This window comes from Thunnus maccoyii, chromosome 6 (assembly GCF_910596095.1).
Source record: "Thunnus maccoyii chromosome 6, fThuMac1.1, whole genome shotgun sequence".
NCBI classification, from domain to species: Eukaryota; Metazoa; Chordata; class Actinopteri; order Scombriformes; family Scombridae; genus Thunnus; species Thunnus maccoyii.
In genome coordinates this window covers 28302124-28321914 of record NC_056538.1, presented here as the reverse complement: position 1 = coordinate 28321914, position 19791 = coordinate 28302124, and the positions used below count along the sequence as shown (strand labels likewise).

The 19791-nt window shown below is 39.5% G+C and overlaps 1 protein-coding gene across 4 annotated transcripts; it reads left to right on the top strand.

Annotated features, from left to right (window-relative positions):
• Nucleotides 1-5205: 5205 nt before the first annotated feature.
• Nucleotides 5206-19268, top strand: prdm10 (PR domain containing 10). Of its 4 annotated transcripts, none has more exons than XM_042414579.1 (23): nt 5206-5306; nt 6457-6598; nt 7020-7181; nt 7299-7358; nt 7443-7547; nt 8030-8204; nt 8546-8787; nt 9320-9520; nt 9679-9751; nt 9877-9994; nt 10088-10208; nt 10672-10938; nt 11297-11641; nt 12100-12255; nt 13789-13968; nt 14048-14158; nt 14284-14484; nt 14641-14784; nt 15315-15485; nt 15946-16083; nt 16262-16484; nt 16587-16684; nt 17268-19268. In XM_042414579.1, the coding sequence occupies exons 2-23, from the start codon at nt 6527-6529 to the stop codon at nt 17454-17456; spliced, it is 3552 nt and encodes a 1183-aa protein (XP_042270513.1). In that variant the 5' UTR covers nt 5206-5306; nt 6457-6526; the 3' UTR covers nt 17457-19268. The 4 variants fall into 4 exon arrangements, with proteins under 4 accessions (XP_042270513.1, XP_042270515.1, XP_042270512.1 ...); XM_042414581.1 differs by lacking the exon at nt 5206-5306 and adding an exon at nt 5415-5581 and having other exon boundaries at nt 15946-16029; XM_042414578.1 differs by lacking the exon at nt 5206-5306 and adding an exon at nt 5415-5581.
• The last annotated feature ends 523 nt before the right edge of the window (nt 19269-19791 follow it).

Sequence of the window (19791 nt, the reverse complement as noted above, 5' to 3'; positions counted from 1 at the left end):
AATGTTGCCTGTACAATCTGTAACCTACTGCTAAAAGAAAAGCACTGCTTCTTTTTTTATAAAAGAGACCCAATTTAAATTTAAGCTTCTTAGTCAGTTCCTCAACATGAGTTTTAAAAGATCATTTTTCATCTAACCAGACACTCAGGTACTTATAACATGTGACTTTTTAAATTTGAGCCCCAGATATTGTACTAATAGTAAAACTTCTAAAATATGATGTATTATAACAGATTAAACTACCCAACAGTTTATAAAGGAGTTAAAATGAGCTCAACTTTAATCACTTACATTTCAATGCTGCTTACATGTCAATACATGAGTAACAATTATCCAATAGAATAATAGATAAAAACATATTTTAAAATATCACTCTTAACCCTACTTAAAGGATAGGTTCGCAATTTTTCAAGTGTGTCTTAAAACAAGGTGTCCGTATGAACAGCGAAAGAGGTTTTCCTCACTGTAATCATTTCTCATGTTTATACTGGCTGTTAAAAGACCCCCTTCAAATATGCTTTCAATGTAAGTGATGGAGGCAAAAATCCACAGTGTGTTTATCTTAAGCTTATATGAGGCTTCAGCAGTCTGAGTTAGTCATGTCAAGTGGATATCTGCCACATTAAGAGTCTTTTTACCATCAAATTCCGTCTTTGTGTTTCGTCAGACAGCCTTTCCCTGTTGAGCTGCAGTGGACGTATGGTAACAAAAAGAGGAACTTTGGCACTAAAAAGACGGTAACATTGAAAGATATCTACTTGATTTGACTCATTTCGACAACTGAAGCTTTGTATTAGCTTCAGATGAACTTTTAAAGGAATGATAATGGTGAGAAAAATGTATTTCAATGTTCATTTGGACTCCTGACAGTTGTTTTAAGACAGACTTGAAAAATTGTGAACCCGTCCTTTAACCCTTTTACTCAACACTCTAAAAAATGGGCCATTTTGCATGCAAGTATATGATGATTTTAGTTAAGGACAGTAGTGTAGTGTAGTAGTATTCAGATTATTTATTCAAGTAAAAGTATAACAGGGTAAAAATATTCCATCACAAATAAAAGTTCTCAATTCAAAATGCGCTATCAATAAAGTTAAAGTATTGCAGAAAAATGCCCCTATGAGTGGTGTATACTAACATATTTCATTATTTGATTACAATTATTGATGCACTGATGTTATGTGAATTTACTATTGTAGTTGGCATATGTGATTTTAAACCATGTTACATACAGTTTAATCTACACAATTCATCATATTTTATACGCTGTTTTGCATGTAAATTCTTAATCAGCAGTTTGAGTAACTGCTGTTGCTTCTGAAATACAGTGAAATAGAGGTATAAAGTACCTCAGATTTGTACTTATGCAGAGTACTTGAGTAAATGTACTTTATTACATTCCACTACTGGTTAAATTAATTATGAATACAGGGGTTTTATTTGTAATCTAGTACTTTTAGTTTGTGGTTTTGCTGCTTTTACCTCAGTAAAGGATCTGAATACATTGTCCATCCTGAGCTGAATATCAGAACATTTAAACTCGAATTGTTAAAGTTATCAGGTAACACTTTTCCCCCTTATTCATTAGATCCAAATTAGTGTTATTGATTCATAACTGGCTAAAAACTGTGACTCATAAAATATATATCCACATATAAAATCACCACGTTTGCTGTTCTGTCCATGAATTTTCTTCATCATTCACAGTCTGAGGCGAAGCTCTTAGCTGCTCACTTTGTGTACCTGCAGTTCATTTCAAGGAGAGCCGTGTTTCATTTCACACATGAAATCAATATTTAGCTGAAGGAATAGAATATTACACCAGCAAAGATGACAAAGAAAAGCAGAAGAAAGAGCACTCCACTCTAGATTAAACTATTTCTGACATCCTTTAAAGTAGCAGAGCTTCTATCTGAGGTTTATTTTGTACTATTTCTGCTGCAGAAGAGGCACAATGTGTTTGTTCTTGGGTGGTAGTGTTCAGAATGGCTTTTTTTATTTCGAAAGAAACTCATTTGATATCTGATTTTCTGTGGATTAGTCTTCCCCTCTTTCATTATATGCACAAAAATGAACATTGAGCATTTCACAAGGAGAAAGACGGGCAAATTATTCAACAAGTGATTTTTTTTTTTGATTTGCAGGCAACAAGATGGATAAAGATTTAATTTTCTTTGTTTACTTGGATCTATGAATAAAGTAATTTCACACACACACGCCACCAGCCTGTTGTGATTTGATTATGTTGTCCCCCCACTAATTCTTTCCCCTCCTAGATTGCCTCTTGTGTTTCTCTTTGATGGCTTATTGAAAACAGGATCATGTAAATGTTATCTTTGCTTCAGGCAGGGCACTCGGAGTGGTTTTTAATTTTTGAGACATCAGCTGTTCGATGTGTTAGAACGAGTTGAATTTGAAAATGCCTCTGAAAATAAAAAAAAAAAACAGAGCAGAGAATTAATTTTCTGTTTTAAGTCCCCAGGTAACAAGTAGTCCAGTGAGAATAGGTCAAGCTCTATTTAAGAGGTGCTTCTCTCAACAAAGCCCTGCTAATTGATCCCATATAACCCTGATGTGAATAGTGCAGTATACTACAGAAGTACAGTAGTAGTAGCATCCACAGTATTTCTCGTTCCAAATGATTTATTAGAGAAACTTCCCATATAGTTTACAGTTTGAGAAGTTTAAGGAATAATTCACCCATAAATGTAATCATCATCAGCTCACCAAACACACAGCGAGCGATAAAAATAACACTGTATCTATCAGGTTTCTCCAAATATCCCCGTAGAACAATTCAAGTGTTTAGTATGATGCTTTACAAAAGCCTATCAGATGTATTTTATCATACGATTGCAAGCAGAGCGTTCCTTTAACAATGTCAGGAAAATATAGGAAGTTTTTAATGTGGACCATTAATATGGATCATTCCTCCTGTTCATACTGGCTATTAAAAGTTCCCCTTTAAATGTGCTTTCAATGTAAGTGGTAGGGGTCAAAAGTCATTTTGTGCAAAAATGCATTTAAAGGTTTTCCTCTTTGTATTTCCTCGGACAGTGTTTGAAGTATAGTAACAAAAAAAGGGACTTTGGCACTAGAAGGACTGTAATGTTGAAAGATTTCTACTTGATTTGACTCATTTGGACGCTGAAGCTTCATATTAATTTCAGATAAATTTTTAAATACATTTTTGCACAGAAGGAGGACTGTGGATTTTGTCCCCCATCACTTACATTGTAAGTACATTATGAAGGGATCTTCTAATGGTCAGTATGAACCGGAGGAATGATTACAGCAAGAAAAACAGCTTCAATGTTCATCTGGGGTTCTGACTGTTGTTTTAAAGGACCAGTGTGTAAGATTTAGTGGCATGTAATGGTGAAGTTAGATATCCCCCACCTCTTCCAAGCGTGTAGGAGAACCTACGGTGGTCATGAAGCTTGTGAAAAACACGAAAGGCCCTCTCTGTTCTGGGCTACTGTAGAAACATGGCGGTGCAATGTGGCGGGCTACGTGGAAGAGGACCTGCTACCTCTGTAGATATAAAGGCCTCATTCTAAGGTAACAAAAACACAACAATTCTTATTTTCAGGTGATTATACACTAATCAAAACATACTTATGAATATTATTTTCCATTTCTGCCAAGTCTGTGCTGCTAGATGCCACTAAATTCTACATACTGCACCTTTAAAAAGATACAAACAAACAAAACATTTGTTGGAAGGCTTTAATGGCCACTATGAATAATACCCTGATTGACATATGTTAGTAATATTGATAATAATCAATTACTGTATCATCATTGTTGAATGCAGATTTGTAGTCTCTGCTATGTCCACAAAATAATATTAGACGATTAGTTCGCTTTTAATTGCTCGAGTTTGGTTACTATAATTTGAAAGTTTTAACCGGAAGTGTTAGTATGATATCATATGTGCATTGACGAGACTTGACGAATTTAATGCTGCAGTTCTGCTCTGTGACCACTGGAGGGCAGTAGTAACTGGTGGCTGTAAGTACACTCAAGTCAATCATAATCTCCACTTTTATATAGAAAAAAAAAACTTTTTGTACCTTTTTCGTCATCAGATTTGTGCATTTAAATCTCACGGGACTTTTCATGACCGTTTCTGTTGCTTCCTTTCTGATTACTTAAGTTTTTGTCACGTCTAATTACTTCAATACGAATGTAATGTATTGCATTTCTTCGTTGTGACCACTAAACGGTAAAACATAAACTGTAAAAATGCTAATGTATAATAATAATAATAATAATAATAATGATGATGATGATGATGATGATGATAATAATAATGCATTTACTGCACTTTTCATTTGCCATGAATCTCAAAGTGCTACACCGTTAAAAAATAACATAAGAAAATAACAAGATTTAAGATGAAAAGCCTTCAGGAATAAAAAGGTTTTTAATAATAATAAACACTCATGCTCCAAATTCACTAAAGTTCACTGTCACCTGTGAACAGATGGAAGAATGAACTCAATTAATGCAAAATTCCTTCAGTGTCTCAGAAACGCCCCAATCTTCTTTCTTTATATATTGGACTTGTTTAAAACTGATTAAATAAGACCTCCGCCTCCTATTAATTCACACGAATTTCATATTTCTTACGTTACTTACTAATTAAAGAAAGTTTATGAATCAAGTAGTTCACAGAACGGACTCCAATTTTGATTTTCTCCCCACGACTGCACTGCCCTCTAGTGGCGACAGTAAGCTACTGCAACACGTTCAATTCGTCAAGGTGGCGTCAATGCAGACCTGCAGGTGCTACCGCTTCCGGTGAATTTTTTTTTTCAAAATTCACCGGAAGTGTCAATTGTTAAAGTGAAAACTCGTGATTCTGAATCTATTTTTCAAACAGAAAATTTAATTTTAAAATTATTAAAAAATGTACTACTCATATAAATAACGCTGGGCTAAGATAGCAATGCCACTTAAAAGTAGACAAAAGAAACTCAGTAACTTAACTTAATTCGATTGGATAACTTCAGTGTTTAATTTATTCTGATTGGCTGTATTTGAAACGACTTAAATCCATCATTAAATTACAACACAAACAATAAAAACCTATCACTATCATAACTGAACAGTTTCAACGTTGTATTATACATTTACCGACGAGCATCTACACTGTTTAGTGTTGCTAAAATTTTAAAATAACCCGTGTTGCTTTTCTCCAAGAGTAAAAAAACAACCAATCAGAAAGAGGCATCTGCGTGTTGCTAGGCAGATTATGTTAATATATGCAATGCGGCCATCTCTGCAGCTACCATTCTGAGGTAAGAACAACTTCTGCGTTTTCCACAAAATGTAACAAAATCAGGGATTGCTTTACGGCCAGTTATGTAGCTCGACTCCTCGTAAGCCTTTCTGTAGATATAAATTAAATGTGCGTCTACTTTGAGCGCACAGGTACCGGCAAAAAATATATTTTTTTCTGTGGGTCTCTTCGGATGTGGATGTTGTCGTTGGTAGTCCCACCCAAAATGGAGCCTGTTCTTCCTTGTTCCACAGTCGACTTGAAGGGCTGGGCTCAACTAGGATGGGGGGACGGGTGGGTTTACCTAAATAATTCGGGTCTTTACTGCTTCAAAACAGCTTTTCTGAAAAATAGCAGTATATGGCCCACGTCGTGGGGCGTGACAAGTTATGTTTTGCCCCCAAGGTCGGCCTTACATTGGGACTAAATGGCCGAAATGCTAATGTTGCGGTGCAGTAAATGCCCGGGTTTCTACAGCGCTGGTTTTTGTGGTATGGTCCGGTTGGGACTGAGAACCTGCGGGGTTAAAATAGGGGGGAATTGAATTTATTATTGATTATACCAACTATATTTCTAAATGAGTTTACGGAGCCTTAATTTTTCGCTTTGGCTTCTGTGCCGACATACGTTTGCATTTGCACACCGTTTTCCGGGCGGCCTCGTTAGCAAACGTTGGCCGCGTTTCCCTTCGTACCCCCGCTGAGAGAGAGTCCTGTGTGACCGCTCTCTACACGAAGTGACATGCTGGTTTATTTTGGCGTGCAAGTCCTGCCTGCCGAGCAAAACTGTGTCTGGAGATCCCTCAAAAAAATCTTAGTTGTAGATGGCACTTTTGATTTTTAATTGAGCCCCATTCAGCTCAGACATGGCTGCTGCAGTAACCTCATTGTTGCAGCCAAACAGCTTTTCACCACACAAACAAGTCTTATACATAAATATGACTTTCATAAAGCTGTATGTTGGCTCTGTTATTCATTTATGGAGAGACTTCAGATCATATCCACAATGAATTTCATTATCTATCTTCATTTATTTGTCTCTTTACATGATCAACACATCCATGACTTGACCAGCCATCCAGCCATATGTTACTTTGGGATAAGTTATTGCTCCACGTTGCATTATTATTATTAAAATGACCCCAAACCTCTTATCTGTGTATATTACAGGTGTCCCTGGTTGTCTCAGGAGTGAAGTGATAGGTGACGTGTCTGCCAGCAGACCTGGCACTGTGCTGCCATGGAGACCAAGCAGGAACCCTCCGCTGTGTGGAGTCAGGCTGCGAACACTGATTCAGGCAACTCCACACAGGTCCGCTGTCCTGTCTGAATTGCTCTATTAGAGCCATTAGCACTAGACAAAGATGCAGCACATTTAATGCATCAGAGGACAATTTAAGTTTCCTAGAATTTATCTTTTGCACACACTCACCAGATGAGGAAACTCACGTCTGTCCACTGATCACAGTTGTTGCTGAATCCCAGAATTCACCACACACTCCTTTTGTTTAAATTACTAGAGCAGCGACAGACCTCCTAAAAAGTGGTTTCTTACTTACCAAATTGACTTGAAGAGGAGAAAAACTCCGCATTATTTGTTGAAAACAAATATATACTTTGTGTAGATTGTATTTTTTGAAAGCTAATGGAAGACACATCTGTGATTAGTCACAGCTAAGGAGTATAATAATGCTGCAAGTGGCTGAAAGCCTTTGTGTGTTCACATGTTGCAGGTGCATTTTGAAGGTGGCGCAGTGGCCCAGATAGTGTACAGTGGAGATCAGACTGACCGGGGACAGCAGCAGGTGGTCTATACGGCCGATGGGAACTCCTATACCTCAGTAGAGTCTGCAGAGCACACGCTGGTCTACATACACCCTGCAGATGGCACTCAGGTAAGAAAAGGTCTTATTTAGGGCAGATATATTTGTAGCTGGAATTTTAGACATTTAGATGACACTCATAACCTTTGATGGGCATTTTTTTCATATTCTTCTTGAATTTTCTTTCAGACTGTATTTGCTGATCAGCCACAGGTGGCTTATATTCAGCAGGATGGTACAACTCAACAGGTACCTTTGCTAGACTGTCATATCGCTACCTTGCTGTTTACTGTCTTTTAATAGAATCATAAAACAACCACATCTCATTGGTAGGTCACAGTTTTGCTGCCAAGCGGACAGAACATGAATGCTGCCAATCTGCATGTTCTCAGTAATGTAGCCGAGGCTCCACAAGCCATCCTGGAGCCAGTTTCCCAGGTGAGGACACAGTGTTTGTGTGTGCTTCTGTTTACCTTTTCAAACCAATGAATAGCATTCATCTATTCTTGTCTAAAACACACATGATGGCACATAGTGGGGTGATACAAGCTAACATAAGCACAAAATTGTGTCATAATGTATTTATACAATGTCAGGCCGCATTTGTTAACACATTCAAGCAAAGTAACATTATTCCAGCTGGGAAGTGGTCTAACCAGGTGCAGTTCATTTTACATTTATATTGAAATATGTCCAGTGCAGCTATAATGACATGATAAAAATATTTCTTATCATTTTGCACAAAGACTAAACAAGTCAAAGTAAAAGAAGAAATTTCACACAAACACTTAATCACAATATCAGATTTGACATCCCCTGGAGATAATTAATAAATAGCATATAGTTTTGTAATATTTTTACATCACATTACAGAACAGTTGAGTGAGTATTAACTCTGTACAATGATCAAACACACGCAGGAGCAGCTGTCTGTGTCCAATTCGCTCACCTCCATGGCTGACATCACGGACGCCCCCACCAGTCCCCTGGGGGCCACAGACTCCACAGATGATTCTGACGAAGATGAAGACGAAGACTCTGAGATGGATGACTGGGAGCCTCGTCCGCCTCAGTCATTCAACCCTCACAGCCTCTGTGAGTGATGTCTTCCACAGTAGTAACACGGTAGTCTGGTCTGTCAGGAGTCTCTGTCAGTCATGTAGACCAGACAGCAGAAGATGTTGAACAATGAGTTTTTCTTCTGTGGAAGTGATGGTTTACTTAATATACTCAGCTCACTGACAAGGGATTGACCTGTCAGTAGTTTTTTTTATACATAAAACATGAAAATATAACATTAACTATTGATTGAACATCACAAAAATCCAAAGACACTGAAAAAACTGCCTTTTTTCTGACATGCTCCATAGTAGATTGAAGAACTAGTCCACATTTTAATCCTGTCTCATTGATTTCTCCTTGTTGTGGGCTCTCAGGGTGCGAGGAGTGTAATAGCGCCAACCCCTCTGTGTGCCTGAAGCACGGGCCCCTTCACCCCATCCCCAACCGGCCGGTGATGTCCAAGGCCCGGGCCAGTCTGCCTCTGGTCCTGTACATCGATCGCTTCCTGGGTGGGGTGTTCTCCAAGAGACGCATCCCAAAGCGCACTCAGTTTGGACCTGTGGAGGGACCCCTGGTTCCTCAGAGTGAACTGCAGGACCACTACATTCATCTTAAAGTAAACTGACGCTCTCATTTCCCTGTTAAGTTTTTTTTTAGACAACTGAAGGTGTAGAGAGACAGGAAACTGGGATTAAGAGAGGGGTATGACATGCAACAAAGATCCACAGCTGGACTCAAACCGCGGATGTTGTGGTTATGTGTGTGTCTAAATCAGTAGGTTACCGGGGTGCCTGTACACTGAGTAAGATATTTATGTAAAAATACTTGTTCTCAACTTAAGTTTATAATAAGAAGAGTATCACATTTTCTCCTTTGGCCTGTTTGTTATATACTGTATGCCATAGATAGAGGGATACATCAGATAAGAGTTACTATTATTGCTTTACACAAAAATCTGTAGCAAAGTGAGCAGAGTTCGTAACTCCAGAGTCCTATCAATATAAAAAAAAGTAAATATTCTTGTGAATGAGATGGGAAACTGATGAGTAAGTAAGAACTGATGATAACCTCTTGTGTTTTCAAGCATTTAATATCTAAGATTGCACTCTTTCAGTCTAATCTCTGGTCCTTTCTCCTTGTTGCTTCAGCTTTGCATGCTGGATGCAGAGAAAGACGGAGAGAAGTCTGACGACACGTGGTTGGACCTTTCTGATGAGGACAGCTGTAACTGGATGATGTTTGTGAGGCCCGCCCAGAACCACCTGGAGCAGAACCTGGTGGCCTATCAGTACGGCTCAGAGATCTTTTACACCACCATCAAGAACATCCAACCAAAACAAGAGCTCAAGGTCAGTCTTTCATATGAGGTACTGGACTGTATGCTTTTAACAAAATGGTGCAGAACGAACAAAAGAAAGAATACAGAACAAAGATTGAATAGGCCCTAATATATAAAGGATATTTGGATAAGAAGTATTTGTTTTTTTAATGATATTTCCTTCCACAGGTGTGGTATGCTGCGTCATACGCAGAGTTTGTAAATCAGAAGATCCATGATGTTACGGAAGAAGAGAGAAAAGGTGAGGAGTCTCTTTAGTTAATATCAGCACTAATAACATATGTCCCATTACAAACTATCACAGTCACATTAGTGTTAGATTAGTAGCAGTGGTTGTTCCTGGTCCTCACTGTGTTGTTCTGTCAGTGCTGCGGGAACAAGAGAAGAACTGGCCTTGTTATGAGTGTAACCGCCGCTTTGTGAGCTCTGAACAACTGCAGCAACATCTCAACATGCATGACGACAAGTTAAACTCAGTTACAAGGTAAAATCCTGTTTATTACACCACTTTCTATGTCCTCACGTCTTTACTGCATTGGAGCCAATATACCATGTTCACTGTGTCTGCCTCTGTTAGATCCAGAGGCCGAGGTCGAGGAAGAGGCAGGAAGAGATTTGGGACAGGACGAAGACCAGGGCGGCCGCCTAAATTCATACGTTTGGATCCACCAGTAGAAGCTGGTGGGGACAAAACAACAGTAAGAGACACATTAATACTTGTTGTATGTTATAATAGGGTTAGCACTCCCTTTCTCTTTCATACTAGTGCTGAAACAATCAATTAAAATATAATAGAGAGCCTAATAATAATTGGAAAATATATTCATGAGACATTCTTAAAAATATTGAATCTTAAATAGATTTGTTGATTTTTTTTTTTTTGTTTGTTTTTTTGTTGGAACTAATTGTTCGTCATCAGAAAACTGTGAAAAATGTCTATGCCAGTTTCATAGACTCTGTCTTCAGATGTCTTGTTTTCTGAAACAGTCCAAAACTCGAAAATATTCAGTTTACTAGGATGTAAAGTTAATGGTTCCAGGCTCTCAAAGATGAGATTTTGCTTCTTATTCTTGAAGTTTTGGCATTTTTGCTCGAAAAGAAAATCTACAAGCATTTTTGAGATATGCTACTGAATTTCTCACTGAGTTACCTTTTTATCAGGAGATGCTTGAACTGACAGACAAGCAGTCGCTGGAGGAGCGAGCAGAGGGAGCTCAGAACGGGCTAAAGGTAGTGGAGCCAGAACCGGATGCCGGGACTGAGGCAGAGGGTCAGATTGTACCTTCTGCAGGGGAACCAGTCCCAGAGTCAGTCACCCCTCCCTCCAACATGGACCTGTCTGTTCCACTAAAGGAAGACCCCGCACAGACCAGCCAATCAGACGCCCACCTCACATCTCAGGATATGCGCCGTGCCAAAAGGATACGGGTAAGATGATCAGAGGACGCTCAGTGAGCTCACTGAAATGCAACAGTGTTTTAGATTGTTGTTATTTGGTGTCTTTTCAACAATGTGTCTCTCTTCCTCAATATGTGCTTCCCTCAAAGATGGATGTGCAGGTAGGTGGGACCTGGAGAATGTCAGAAAAAACACATAAGGTTCAAAGACTCCTTTTGTCATTTTCCATGGTGTTAATGTTCATGTGACATTTCAGGATATGCCCCCTCCTGCACACTCCATTGCATCTATCAGCCTCTTCCAGTGTCTCAGCACATCCATGCCAGAAAACACTGTTTGGATTTTCTACTAATTGTTCCTCTCTCTCTCTCTTTCTTCTCCGTCTCAGAATGCAGCACTGCAGCACCTTTTCATCAGAAAGAGTTTCCGTCCTTTTAAATGCACCCACTGTGGCAAGGCCTTCCGGGACAAAGAGAAGCTGGATCTGCACTTGCGTGTCCACGGCCGGGAAGCCTATGCCTTCTCCTGTCACATTTGCAGCAAGAGTTTCATGAGTGACTCGGCCCTGGAGGACCATCTGTTGGTGCACACAGAGAACCGCTCCTACTCTTGTCTCTTATGCCAAGAAACTTTCGAAAGGTTGGACTTGCTCAAAGACCACGTAGGGGTGCATGCGGTGGACGGCTGCTTCACCTGTCCCTCCTGCAAGAAGACTTTTACTGACTTCATCCAGGTTGGTAAAGAAAGCCTCCTATAGGAAGATACAATGATTATAGAACAACTGAACAGCGTTTGTTATACATGACAGGAAGTTAATAGTCAAAACCCTTTTAGCTGTTCTCAGACCATTGTAATTCAAACTCAGAGTCACACTGTTCCTTTATATATTCACCCTAATCAATGCAATGAAGCCAAGAGATTTTTTACAACACATTTTAAATTTATTTCATTAGTTAATGTAAAGCATCACCCCGAGTGGCTTCTCTTTTGGAAAACTGCAGTTACACAGTAATTGGTATATAATTTTTTTATGGAGTTCTGTTGCAAAGAGGAACAGAAACTAAACTAGTTGCCTCTTGATTGTAATGCATATTTGCTTTGAAGGGGCTTTGGCCCTTTAGACCTAAACACAGTACCAGTCTGGTGTCATATATTATCAGTTTTCACACTATAAGATTTTCTCTTCCTCAGGTGAAGAAGCATATCCGCTGCTTCCATTCAGAGAAGATCTTCCAGTGCCCAGACTGTGAAAAGGCCTTCTGTCGGCCCGACAAGCTGCGGTTGCACATGCTACGCCACTCTGATCGCAAAGACTTCCTGTGCTCAACATGTGGCAAACAATTCAAGGTAAGACGAGTTAACAGTTTGTTCAGAAATGCAAAACTGGTAGGCATGAATAATCTGCAAGCCTCGTTGGTTCAGAGGAATGGCGCCCTATACAGTCTGCCTGATGATAACGGCTTGTATACGCTAAATAGGGGATGTGATACGTCTCTAGTGATCACCTGCCCTTTCCTCACCACTCGGGACTCACAGGTCATCATCATGCAATATTGCCGTTCAGCAATCTTACTGGACATATTGACTGTCTTATGCAGTTTGTTTTATTGTTTGTTTTGTTTTATTCACTGACAGTGAAAAATAGCAGGCAATGGAACAAAAAAATGAAAATGCTCTCCACAAAGGAGCGATAGAAGAGGACCAATATATCTCTGTCCACTCTAAACTGTCTCAGTTTACACATGAAATATAGATGCTGCAGACCTTTATTATAGATAACATATGTGTTAGAATTCCATTCTATTGTTCCTAAATATTTGTAGTCATCTACCACTTCAATACCCTCCTCATCAATAGTCATTTGTTGGTGGGTGTTGTTACTGTTCCTAAAATCAAAGATATCTTTAATTTTCTTGGTGTTCAAATGGAGAAAACTGGACCTGCACCAACCAACAAACTGATCTACCCACACCCAGTAGCTGGTTTCATCATCATCTTGAATCAAACCCACAAATGCTGCGTCATCAGCTAATTCAATAGTAATATGATCAGATGTGTTGCTTCTACATTCATTTGTATGGAGGGTAGATAAAACTGGGGACATAGTGCTCCCCTGTGGAGCCCCAGTATTAGTAATAATAGGAGAAGACACTGCCCCATTGACTCTGACACACTGTAATCAGTCAGAAAGGACTCTACCCATCTGATGATGTTAATGTTTACTCCTAGCTGCACTAATCTCTCCATCATAATATGAGGTCTGATAGTATTAAAGGCTGATGAAAAATCTACAAAAAGAACACAAGCATATTGTTTGGGTTGGTCAAGATGACAATAAATATTATGCAGCTTATACAAAAGTCCGTACTCCTCCCATTCCTATATGCAGATTGTAAGGGGTCAAGTTCATGTTGTGCTTCCCTAAGGACATGGTTTAAAACAATAAAGGCTGTTCATTACAATTAAAACAACTGGTCGATCATCATTTAAAACAGACGCTTTTGACACTTTTTGGTACGAGCACCATGAGTGAAGTTTTCCATGCCCTGGGGATATGGTGTGTATCAAGTGAAATTTGAAAAAGCTGTCCAAACACAGAGCTAAGTTGTTCCCTACACTCCTTCAGAATATACCTCTGATCCTGTCAGGACCAGCTGCCTTTCTTGGATTGATCTTTTTAAAGGTTCTACAAACCTACTCAGCTGTTATGATAAAGGGCTGACCACAGTCAAGTTGTTGCCTAATTAAATTACATTCAATAGAGAAATCTGATGTATCAAACCTAGCATAGAATGTATTTCTGTCATTAGCACTAAAATATAGTAGTGTTAGTATCTAGATATTGTATTTGTGTAACTATTCTTTTTCTGTGACTTAAAGAGGAAAGATAAGCTGCGTGAGCACATGCAGCGCATGCACAATCCCGACAGAGAGGCCAAGAAGGCTGACCGAGTCCACCGCTCCAAAACCCTCAAACTGAAGGTGCCCACCACCGACTTCGAGAGCTTCATGTTCAAATGCAGAGTGTGCATGATGGGATTCAGACGCAGAGGAATGCTGGTGAGGACCAACTCAGAGGGAGCTTTTTATTTGTCGAGCTTGTATTGGAGTATACCCAGCTTTATCTTTCTGCTTGCAGGTTAATCACTTGTCCAAGCGTCACCCAGAGATGCGTATTGATGATGTGCCTGAGCTAACGCTGCCAATTATCAAGCCCAACAGGGATTACTTCTGCCAGTATTGTGACAAGGTTAGTTTGTCCCGTTCCTGTCACATTCACTGAAGATGGAATTGTTATTATTTTTGTCATTTTAGTAAGAGCATCCCAGTATGCAACATGAAAATTCACACCTTTAATCACTGATGTCTGGGCAGGTGTATAAGAGTGCCAGTAAGAGGAAAGCTCACATACTGAAGAACCACCCTGGGGCAGAATTGCCTCCCAGCATCCGTAAGTTGCGGCCGGCTGCTCCCGGTGAGCCAGATCCCATGCTGAGCACACACACCCAGCTGACTGGCACCATCGCCACTGCGCCCGTCTGCTGCTTACACTGTGCCAAACAGTACAGCAGCAAGGTTAGTATGAGGCTCAGAGAAGGTATTCCGCCTCATTGGAAAGAGATCGACTACATTTATACAGATTTCTTGTTTTGGACCTTCTTTGAAAAGGTTGAATTAAAGGTTATTAATAATGAAAAGAAATATAAATAATTTTGTGTGCTTGTATCTCAGACTAAGATGGTGCAGCACATCAGGAAGAAGCATCCAGAGTTTGCTCAGCTTGCCACCACCATCCAGACTCCTCTAACAACAACTGTAATCAGCAGCGCTCCTGCAGTCATCAGTGCAGACGGTACCACAGCTGAGACTGTAGTGGTAAGAAAGAATTTCTGTCCAAAAGGTGTCACACCTTTCCATAAAAATTACTATTACATTAAATAAACAAGTAAAAGCAACATTATGAAAGAACAAAGGTATACAATGCAGTTAAGGCTGCTGGAGTTACACACCCTACACTCATATGTAAGTGTGACATTCTTGATTTGAATGAATCCTGGGCCGTGTGTCATGTCATCCACGTCTCTCCCCAGTATGTTTGTCCTTTTTCTGTAATAGAAGCAAAAAGAAAAAGAGGCTACAAAATGTGTTTCACATTCAGCAATATGCATTGTAAATTTAAGTGCATCACAAAAAATCAAAGAAATTGTTAAGTAAATGTCAATTAATCTAAAAGTGAAAATAAATCGATTCAGCACAGTGGAAACAAGCATGTGCAGTTTTTTGGGTGCACTTTAAGAAGTTATCTTTAAAATAGTGATCCAGTGCCATGAACAGAATAAAGTCCAACTCATATACACCAGATACTGTATGTATGGTATAAACTGTATAATTTATTTTCCCCACAGACCACAGATCTGCTGACGCAGGCCATGACGGAGCTCTCACAGACACTGACCACAGACTACCGAACAGCGCAGGGAGACTACCAGAGGATCCAGTACATCCCTGTCTCTCAGGCAGGAGGAAACCTGTCCCAACCGCAGCACATTCAGCTGCAGGTGGTGCAGGTGGCTCCGGTAAGCTCCATGATCTGATCGGGCTGAGACTTGTGGTTTTTTTTTTTTTAAACCTTTATGCATCCATTGAAAACTGACGGAGCATCTCAGTAACATCCTACCTCACAATGACAGTTATTCTCTCTGATAGCTGGGTATGTAAACTATTGTAGTAGAAGGAAAGGGGAGCTTTTCTTTCTAATTCCCTAATATAACGTTCCAAGCTCGTCTGCTTTAAGTACATTAGTAGGGTTGGAAATAACCACCAGCCACCAGAAAAAATCCTGCTTTGGCTAATAGGTTTGACTTGAGACAGTTCAGCTGGTAAACTACATTTCATCTCTTGTAATTGCTGTATTTTGAACATTTTATGTGTAGTCTAAATGTTACATTCTCAGTGTTAATTGACATATTGAATGTTTCAATATTAATGTGGATTTAAGAAACAGTAACAAGTTGTTGCTTTCTCTGTGTTTCACAGGCTTCCTCCCCACATTCCCAGCACCCGACAGTTGATGTGAGCCAGCTGCATGACCCTCACGGTTACAGCCAGCACTCGATCCAGGTACAGCACATCCAGGTCACTGAACCCTCAGGCACTGGACAAGGTGCCACGCCGGTAAATCCTCATTACTCTGACTCCGAGGTTAGGTTGATGAGTAATTTATAACACGTAACTAATAAATAAGACATGAAGTGTCATTCTATCAAAGAGATTCAAAGATTTGAAACTTTACAGTCTGTTGTGGATGTCAGGCCTTGTGATCTCTATAACTTTTTCCTCCAATCTCTTTCAGGTTACTGGTCAGCCTCTAAGCCCCACCTCTCAACAGGCGAGTCAGGAGCTGAGCCCTGCCCAGCTGACCCCCGTGACTTTGGCTCAGAGCCACACCCTCCAGACCAGCAGCACTCAGCAGCAGCAGCAGCAGCAGCAGCAACAGCAACAACAGCAGCAACAGCAGCAGCAGGGGACTGTGCAGCACGCTTACATACCTGGGAACTGGAACTACAGAGGCTACCGTGAGTCCTACACATGCTCCCATAATATCATCCAATCAGACTCTTTTAGGTTTACTGTTTGATTGCATGTCAGGTTAATATGTCAACCTCTCACTGCTTCAGCATCTGAGATCCAGATGATGGCTCTGCCTCACGCGCAGTACGTGATAGCTGAGGCCAGCACACCTGTATCTGGAGTCAACAGCAACCAGGTGAAAACGGTGAGTGAATGCTGACTGATAATCATCGTGTTGACAGCGGAAGCACCTTCGTTTTTTTTTTTCACCCACATTCTGATATTTGAGGTTCACCACTACAGCTGAAGGCGTCAACACATCCTGACAAACATCAAATGAATATCTTAATGTCACATGAGGCCACATTTTCTTTCTGTTAGTTACCGGATTACATGACAGTAAATAATGAAGTTTGAGACATCAGAATTTGTCATGTTCCTGTTACTATATGCAGATAATAGGTTGAAGAATCCATATATCTATACTTTTATTCTGTGTATTCATCTAAATTGTATACTTACTGTAACTCTTAAGTTATTGTCAAACAGAGGTTTATGTGGCTTTTGATCACTTGATGTGACTCCTCTATATCACACCTGTAATGTGTCTCCTTAATGTGTATTTCTCTCGCAAAAATATTGTTGCTCTGCGCACACATCTTTTAGAAACTTTTCAGCTAATAGTTGTCAGATGTGAGTTAAACAAAAAAGAAATAAGCAGGAGCTGACCCTGAACTGAACCTTTATTAGTTGTTGGAACTAAAGACGTTTTCATCCCTGTCCTGCAGACACACTACGTTATTTCTGAGGGTCAGACAGAGCTGGACACCAAACAGACGGCTCCTCAGAACACAACCCAGGGCCACACTGAACATCTGGAGCAGCAACCGACCAATCAGCAAGCCACCACGCAGTACATCATCACCACAACCACCAACGGCAGCGGCACTAGTGAAGTTCACATCACAAAACCCTGAGCTGCACGGCGATGACCCCTGAAAACCCAGCGCAGACCCCACGGACTGATCCTGCATGTAGTCCTCAGCAGCTTGTACGCACATGAATGAACAAAAATATACAGTCATACGCACATGGATACAGATTTGTGTACATACAGAGTTTAAATGGGGATGAATAGATGACCAGCACAGTTTTATGTGTCTGTGAAGTGTTAATATGTTGTACAAGCTGTTGGGTTGCAAGCTGCTAGAACTTTGTGACATAAATTTAAAAATGTGAAGTTTTGACTTTGAACAGAATATATAAACAACAAAAACTAAACCGAACACTTGGGGAAAGTCTGGACAGTCTGGAAAATGATCATTTTAAACTCCTACTGTCTCAGTTACATAAGTCTGGAAAGGTGGAAAAGTTTTGTTGAAAAGTTCTTTTACATATCTGAGTGCCCGTTTCACATCATCATTAAGCTACAGCAATTTCTAGAAGTACAGAATTTGTAAATGAAAGTCAGAAAAGAAAGACAGACCTGAAAAATACAAAAAAATATATAGAAATCCTGCAGTTGCCCTTCCACAACAGAAACATTATGTTTTTGCCCCGAAACACAACCTGCTTTATTGTACCTTATTATATTGTTTCTGATATGTGATGTGATTTATCAGTTCATTTCCTTTTAAGAACGTCTCGTTTTTGTTCACATGCTTGATCATCTTGATTTCCCAAAAATTCAGAATGACTTATTTTAACTGTATTTTTTTCCTCATTGTCAAAAACACAACACATTTTTTTTTTTAGTAAAATGCAGAAAAGAAACTGTTAATCAGTTCCACTTCTCCAAGACTCGCTGGATGAAACCAAGGTCTTTAGCGTGTCAGTTATGAATGTTTTGCATTTCTTCAGTTTTAAAAAGGATTTCACATGGATGTAATTGACCTGAAACTTGCAGATTACTTTCTTACATATCTAAAAGGAAATCATCACAGATTGAACGACATCAGAGTTCTAGTTTTTCAAGAGGGCAACATGCATTTTGAGCTGAAGTTTAATTGAGTTATTTTTATTCTTTTTTCCAAAAACATATTTTTTACATCAAGGTCCCTTTTGAAACTAGGGAAATTGCAACCAGAAAAATTATGATTAGCCCTGCGTGATGGTGCAGAAAGGTAACGGATCATTTGAAAGAAGCTCGAAGCCAAATACAGAATTTGCTTTTCTCACATATTTGAAGACAAAAATTCCAAATATCTGAATATCAAAAGTGTTACAGTTAAAGATATTTAGGGACGGTATCACAGGTTTGCAACTGAACAGCTTAGAAGTTTGACATGATACTGTGTGTAAAGCTGATGTGGACTTACTCCAGTGTATTAACCTGTGAAAATATGGTTTAAGTGCTTTTCAGTAAAGTAATTTATGGTCAGTACTTGAAAGGCAGGAATGTTGTCACTCAGCAAAGTGTCTCTGGGAATAAAGTGAGAAAGGAGACTAATTCAGAAGAAAAAGTTAAAATAAAATCACCTGTCTTGCTAAAAAAGTTCTTGAACAAGGCATGAATGATCCTTTGGTGGATCATCTTATGTCTGATACTGGAACTTAGTATTTCAGTACTTTTGGTACTTATACCTATTCAAAGTATTTGTAGGTTACAAGAAGTTCTGCACGATCACAACACAGGTTAATACACTGAATTAAAGCCAATTCAGAAATTATTTATATTGGTCTATGACAGTGGAGTTGTACAAAGTATAGCAGGAATATTATTAGAATTTCCTTATAGTTGGAGGTGATTTTGTCCATGTGTTGAGAAATTAAATTATTTTATATCTGTACATTGTGTTTTCTGTTCACTTCATTATGAACGTGTTGCACTTGGAAGTAAGTGATGCCTGAGCAATTTCATTGCATCTGTTAGATTATTATTATTTTTAATTTGTGTGGATGTTATTCTTATTCCTGCTGCTAGATGGCAGCATGGCCTCGCAAAACAGAAGCAAGTTTGACAGCACATTAAACCTGTGATTCCAGTAGAGGCAGAAAATGTTACCCTCAGTTATATCTGGGTAGTAATGGTTTTACATTGGCCCGTTTCCATTTGAAAACCTCTCTCAGCAGAGAGATGATGATATGAGCTAATAATAATTCAGTGTTTGCATGTGACGGTGATTCAGAGGGAAAGAAGTGACAGTAAGAGGGGTTGTTATTGGCTCCCAGCGTACCTGGGCAGAGCAGGGCTTGTCCTTCACACAATTGTCATCAGTATGTTTAACACATTCCTTCATCCATGGAATGTGGGAAAAGCAAAAAGGCACTACCCACACATAAAACAAATCTTCCAGTTGAACCAGTTTATCA